Consider the following 7,032-nt stretch of genomic DNA (forward strand, 5'->3'; position numbering starts at 1 on the left):
TTTTTTTTTTTTTTTTTTTGTTTTTTTCCGTGTCCGGCAACGGATCGCAACCCTCAGTGTTGCCCCCGTACCGGACCGGGGACCGGCAACGGGATTGCAACCCTCGGTGTTGCTCCCACGCCTCGCTCAGCCAGTGAGCGGGAACCGGTCTGTATGTGGGATCCGAACCCTCGGGCGGGAGCGCCGCCACGCTTCCCAAGCGGTGCACTTATCCAGTGCGCCACCGGGCCGGCCCCTAATATGCACATTTTTAATGATAGTCAATATAAATTTTTCTTTGTCAAAATTATAAAACTATAAATAAATACAGCCCTTAACAGATTTCTTAAAAAGAATTTTTTTCTTTAAAATATTGCTTATTACTTCTATTAGCACTTGGTTATTACTACAAATAATGATGAGTTAAAAGAGATTAACAGGATGTACTAAATCAAATAAGAAAAAATTGAAGATAATACTTCTCACTTTAAAAGATCTTGGTCTTTGCTGGCAATAGCAAGGTCAAGGGTTTGGATCCCCATACTGCTAGCTGCCAAAAAAGAAAAAAAAATCTTTGTCTCAATTTTTAAAAAAAATATTTATTTTTCTTATGGTAAATAAGAGTTTTCTCATGTGAGACATACAAATGGCCAAAAGGCACATGAAAAAATGCTCAGCTAATCATCAAGGAAATGCAAATTAAAACCACAAGGAGATATCACAACACTCCAGTTAGAATGTTTATTATCAACAAGAGGGAAAATAACAAATGCTGTTGAGGATGTGGAGCAAAGGGAAGTCTTTTATGTTGTAGGTGGGAATGTAAATTGGTACAGTCATTGTGGGAAGCAGTATAGAGGTTCCTTAGAGAGTGAAAATAGAACTTATGACCCAGCAATCCCACTACTGGGTAATATACCCAAAGGAAATGAAAATAATATATTGAAAAGACACCTGCACTCAATTGTTCATTGTAACACTATTCACAACAGTCAAGAGATGGAATTAACTTAAATGCCCATCAGCAAATAAATGGATTAAAAACTGTAGAATACTATTCAGCTCTTAAAAAAAAAAAAAAAGAAACCCTGTTATTTGTAGCAACATGGATGGAACTGGAGACCACCATGTTGAGAGAAGTAAGCCAGGCACGGAAAAGCAAATACTGTGTTATTTTACTCATGTGTGAAATCTAAAAAAAAAAGTGGTTCTCATAGAAGTACAGAATAGAATAATGGTTCACAGAGGCTGAGAGGGGAGGGGGGCTGGGGGAAGAAATGGTGGATTAACGGGTCAAAACTATGCTATCTGCCCTACGTGAATCATTGTGCAGTGTATGCATGTATATGAACAACACACTATATCCCACAAATATGTATAAGTAAATGTCAAAAAAAATTTTTTTTAAGTTTTCTTGTGTGATATAAGGACAGAAAAAAGTAAAAGCGTGACTTTTGGTAGTTAGGTATACATTGAGGTCCATGGGGCATGTAGAGTATCATATCTATTTATAATTAGCATATAATTGTTTATTTTTCATTTATTCAAATGTACACTTTTAAAATTTAGGACAAATTAATGTTCTCTTACACATTTTCTACTCGAACACGCTGATAGTCAGAAAGTATTGCACCTACTGATATCCCCTCTACTTCTTCTTTTTCCTGAAAATAAGGGAAAAAATATAACTTTAGAAGTAAATAAACATATGGCTTTGCATCATGCTCTGAAAATTATAAATCAGCTGCATCTCATCCAGGAAACTACCTTGAAGCAGAGTAATTTACTGAAAATACAATCCACATTCAGGAAAAAAAAATATACACGTATATTTAAATCATCCTCTCAGCTATGGAAAAAAATTATTTTTCTACTTAAAATTTAAATAACTAGAGACCCCTTTCCATGGAGAAAGCAAAGACTTAGGCAGCACTTCCAAAATTTTTTCACACTTAACATATTTTTAAAGACTAACTGATGTTCGATGGAAACTTTTGAGAAATTTCTATTTAAGGACAATATTTTCCCAGACTAGGCAATTTTCTTTAAAGTAAGCAATGGCATAAATAGATAAGAGAAAAACACAATGATTTTTATCTATATCTTAGAAAAAAAATGATTCAGGGCTCGGCGGTTAGCTTGGTTGGTTTGAGTGCTAATAACACCAAGGTCCAAGGTTTTATCCCTATACCAGCCACTTGTCAAAAAAAAGAAAAGAAAAGAAAAAGAAAATGATTGACACAGGAGCACCCAGAAAGCAGAGATGGTAGAGGCATTTTCTGGATAACAGCATAGCACAGTGGATGAAGAATTCTACGACAGGAAGGAAGCAATGAATTATTATCAACATAGTTACAACTGAGAACATCCAGCGGTATATGCAGCACAGTCCCATAGGGCCAAGGACTAGTCCGTCCAGCCTACTCATTACTGAACTGGAGGAGAATATAAATTCAAGTATGATCATGTTTGCAGGAGATACAAAGCTAGGATGGATTAAAAAGAAAAGAAAAGATCAATCAAGTACATGGATGAATATGGACAACTTGGGGATTTAGAAGGACAGATCTAAGATGAGATTTAATTTAAAGAAGAATAAGATAATACACTCAGGGAAGAATAATACACAATATGGGTATAAACTAGGGAACTGTTATAAAAAAAGATATGAAGAAAGTGACTAGGGGGTAATTACTAATAACAAACTGAAATGAAATCCTCTGAATAGGCATAAAAGAAAATCCATCCTACCATATGGACATACAGAATAAACTATTTCAGAGAGATGATTTCATTATTAATACTCTGGTCTTACCAAACTTGAAAAACTAGAAAGAAAAACAATGGTGTTTGTTTCATTTAAAACAAAAGTAATACTTCAAGACATACTGATATAACCCCGTGTGTCCTAAAAGGATGCCATAATAAACAAAAATACACAGCAGGAGTTTCTGATGTGTTTGGAGTTTTGTAAAGTCAATTTAAAATTTCCCTTCCAAAATGACAGAGAAATATCTGCCCAAATTGCCCCAAAATAAAATTTCTATCAGATATGGTTTCAGGAAAAGAGCTATTTCCTCTACTTTCCTATTTCAGTAACTCTGTGAGAACATTTGCTTATAATCTTTTCTAACCTTCGTAGCCATTTTCTTTTTATAAAAGTCATTGTATTCATTACAAAAAGTCAAGGCATGATACTACTCATTAAATACAAATATGGCATAGATCACAGAATAGTGAATAATGCTACCAAAGGATCAAAATTTTATATCTCTATATCATATAGTTATCTGAAGTTTTTCCATAAGAAAAGATGAAGTACTAAATATTACATATGTATGGATGTATTTCTCTATAGATCATAAAAACAAAGAGCCGCTTATGTTTTCTTTCCTCAAGTAAGCAAAACTACTTTTAAAATAATAATTGGCATTTGTTACCCATTTAATATGCACTAATGTGCTATGATTCTCATTCAAAACCCATCACAACCCTAAAACAATTGCACACATGCATTCATGTGGCATACTTGCAAACTTAGCATACATGCATTCTCTGGAATTCTCTTTTACTTCCATGTCTGTTACTTTTTATTTAATAACATCAAACTAACCAGCTCTAAATCATATAACCAGTTGAATTCTGACTATTCTTCAACACTATGCCTATATACGTATAGATCATTAGTTATATTTGTTCAACAATCAAAATTACTATTACCCAGTAGAAATCCAGCCCTATCATCTACTAGCTCTGTAATTTTGAATAAGTTACTAAATTTCTCTGTCTCAGTTTCCTCAACTGTAAAGTGAGGATAATAATAATATTTCTTGTTTTCTAGGGTTATTGTGAGGATTGAATAAAACAATCCAGACAAATAACACAGTATCTAGCACCTAGTAGGCATTCAATAAATATTTTTCTTCTTTTACTATCATAATCTTCCTTATCATCCTTTTACTTCGAGAACTACTTGTATTACTAATTCTGCTATTACTACTACTGACTACTACTGCTACTACTACTACTTCTACTGGATAAAGGCCTCTTTCATTTGACAGACAAAGCCCTTCATTACTGGGCTTTAACACTGTTGCTCATTATCTCTTCTCAACACTAGCCTACTAACACTTAACACTGAACAGTCCAGTTCCAACAAACTTTTTCAACATAATGAGTTGTGAATAGTCTAGGGATAAGTAAGACTTCTGTTGCTTTCTTAATCATTCTGAACATAACTACAAACTTCAAAGAAAGGGAAATCAGACCTTTAAAAGGTCTATCACATAGTCAGTCTATTCTGTAGAAAAGATAATAGCTAGGCTCAGGCCCTGACCCATGACCCATGTCATTTGAGGGAAAAATGTCAGTAAATTAACAACAGTGGCCAAATGATAGCAATGGAAGTGTCAGTAGAGAAAAACGAGAATGGCTATTAGAATAAAAGATACCATACCGAGGTAGCATAAATACATAGCCAAATAAATAAATCGCCTTCTGCCATAGGTGAAATAAGAATAAATGTGCTACAGAAAATTGTTAATAAAGATTCTGGGTCACAGAAATTTGGCCAGATTCAAACCAACTTCTCATGATTCAACTCTATGCCCCGTAAGCAACCTTCAGACTATAACTTAGGTTGCCTTGTTACTTTCCATCCCAAAGATCATGCTAATCCAGCAATACAAACTTTCTCATCTGTTTAATGCAAGTGATCTACATTATAAATTAACATATTTGCATTCTGGCTTATACATTAGTCTTAAAACAGTTTGGTTTTTATTAGTCTATACTAGAAAGAGTGATAACTTGTTTGTACACTGTCAAAATCAAGACTCTAGGTTGGAGAACTAAACGACAGTACTCAGCAAAGTAATATTACAAACTTAATCAGCCATATAACCTTCCTCACTGATAATACTAATTGCTATGTCATCATCTTTAATTGTTCCACTTAATATTAAAACATACAACCAAAAATGTTTTCTATCTTCATACTATTTACCAGTTTCATAAAAAAATTATTCCTGTTGTTGGGAAGTTCAGGTACCAAAACTAAATAATAAAGTGACATGAAAACAAAAAGCTGGGGGAAGTTTCAGAGGAAGTGACTATAGGGCCAAGCTTCAAGAACATACTTGATTTTGTTAAGGAAAGAAAGGTAGTGGGGAACAATTCAGAGTGAAGAATATGAGCAGAGGCAACAAAATAAAGTACTTAGCATATTAGGGGATAGTCAGCAATGTGGGGTAGCTGGAGTCAAATGCACACATCAAGAAGCAGAAGGAAAAGTAAATTGGGACCCAGGTTGCTCAGAAACATGGCCTGCATTCTGAAGGTAATCGAGAGCCCATCCCTATAGGACTTTTTTTTTAATCAACTCTATTGGGGCACAATTTAAGTAACTGCATCCATTTAAAATGCATAATTCAATGAGTTTTGGCAAATGTTTATAACAGTTAAAGTGGCACCACAATCAAGACACAGATCATTCTAATTATTTTCAAAAGATTCCTTGTGTCCCTTTGTAGCCCAGCCGTCTCTTTGCCCCTGACTTCAGGCAACTACTAATCTTCTGTGTGCTACTATATATTAGTTTGCATTTTATTGAATGTCATGTGAATAATAACATGCAATACGGATCCTTTTGTTTCTAGCTTCTTTCATTCAGTATGATTTTGTGATTCATCCCTGTTGTGTATGCATCCATAGTTCATTCCTATTTACTCCTTTTTGTCCACTGTATAGACATACCACATTTTGTTTATCCATTCAGCTGTTGATGGATATTTGGGTTGTTTCCAGTTTGGGGTTCTTATAAATAAAGCTGCTATGTCTTTGTGTGAATATATGTTTTCATTTCTCCCGAGTTACTGTAGGATTTTAAGAAGTAAGATATGATCATATTTAAATGTAGAAAGATAAATCTTATGACAGTGTAAAGGACAAGATAGAGACTACAGAAAGAGAAGAAGGAGCCTAGTCTGAAAGAATTGAAGAATGGAGACAGGCCAAATTCCACAAACAATTTAAAAATAAAATTAATAGGACTTGGGAACCTACTAGAGACAGAAAGCATACATAAAAGATGGGACCAATGATTCCAGTTTAAGTGACTATTAACTGAGAAAAGAAATAAATACATGTTTTAAAAGGAAATACTGAGATTTTTAGCTTTGCATATGTGATGTTCATTTTTTTTGCTATGTACCTAAGTGTGGCTCAGACTGCCATAACAAAATACCATACTCTGGGTGGCTTAAACAATAGAAATTTATTTTCTCACAGTTATGGAGGTTAGAAGTCCAAGTTCAAGGTGCCAACATGGTCAGGTTATCTTGAAGGCTGTCTTTCTGCCTTCTAGATGGCTGCCTTCTCGCTGTGTTCTCACATGGCTCCAGAAAACAGGGAAAGAGAAAGAGAGCAAGAGCAGGAGCAAGTTCTCTATTATCCCTTCTTATATGAACACTAATCCTATCATAAGAACCCTACCCTCATGACCTCATCTAAATTGGAGTATCTTTCAAAGGCCCCATCTTCAAATACCATCACATTAGAGGTCAGGGTTTCAAAATATAAATTTGTGGGGGACACAATTCAGTTCATAGCACTATCCAAAGTAAGAAAAAACTATTAAGTATATTGAATACAACTTTGGTGCTCAAAAGAGAATAGATGACTATGTGGGTGCTGTTAGCATTTACTTGAAGCCATAGGAACAAACAAGAGCCTCAAGAAACAAGACTTAGGGTGAGAAGAGGGCTGAGTGTAAAACTTTGGGGCACACCAACACATAAGAAGGAAGAGAAGGAAAATTCTGGGAAGAAATTGGAAAAAAGTGGTCATGAGGATAGAACACATAACCAGGATAAAATAATGATGTGTGCAAAAATACGGAGAGAATTTTGATGAAAAGAGAAGGATAAAGTAAAAATATTGCCAAGTAACAAGTATGTACCTTAACTTATGCTAGGTACTTTGTATATCTTGTCTCAATTATTCCTCCTAACAATCTAAAATACTATTAAACTTCTTTTACAAGTGAAAAAATAA

General features: G+C 34.5%; 1 protein-coding gene across 1 annotated transcript in view; it reads right to left on the reverse strand.

Moving 5' to 3' along the window:
- Positions 1–6,528, reverse strand: part of LOC103594852 (diphthine--ammonia ligase-like) — a 93,928-nt gene extending 87,400 nt beyond the window's left edge. The window contains exons 1-2 of the mRNA XM_008578133.1: positions 6,472–6,528; positions 1,570–1,643 (exon numbers count right to left, since the gene is read on the reverse strand). Coding sequence (XP_008576355.1) covers positions 1,570–1,643; positions 6,472–6,528 — 131 coding nt within the window. The remainder of the gene's footprint in view (positions 1–1,569; positions 1,644–6,471) is intronic.
- Between the last annotated feature and the right edge of the window lie 504 nt (positions 6,529–7,032).

The sequence above is a fragment of the Galeopterus variegatus genome, unplaced genomic scaffold, assembly GCF_000696425.1.
Source record: "Galeopterus variegatus unplaced genomic scaffold, G_variegatus-3.0.2 Scaffold1636, whole genome shotgun sequence".
NCBI lineage: Eukaryota > Metazoa > Chordata > Mammalia > Dermoptera > Cynocephalidae > Galeopterus > Galeopterus variegatus.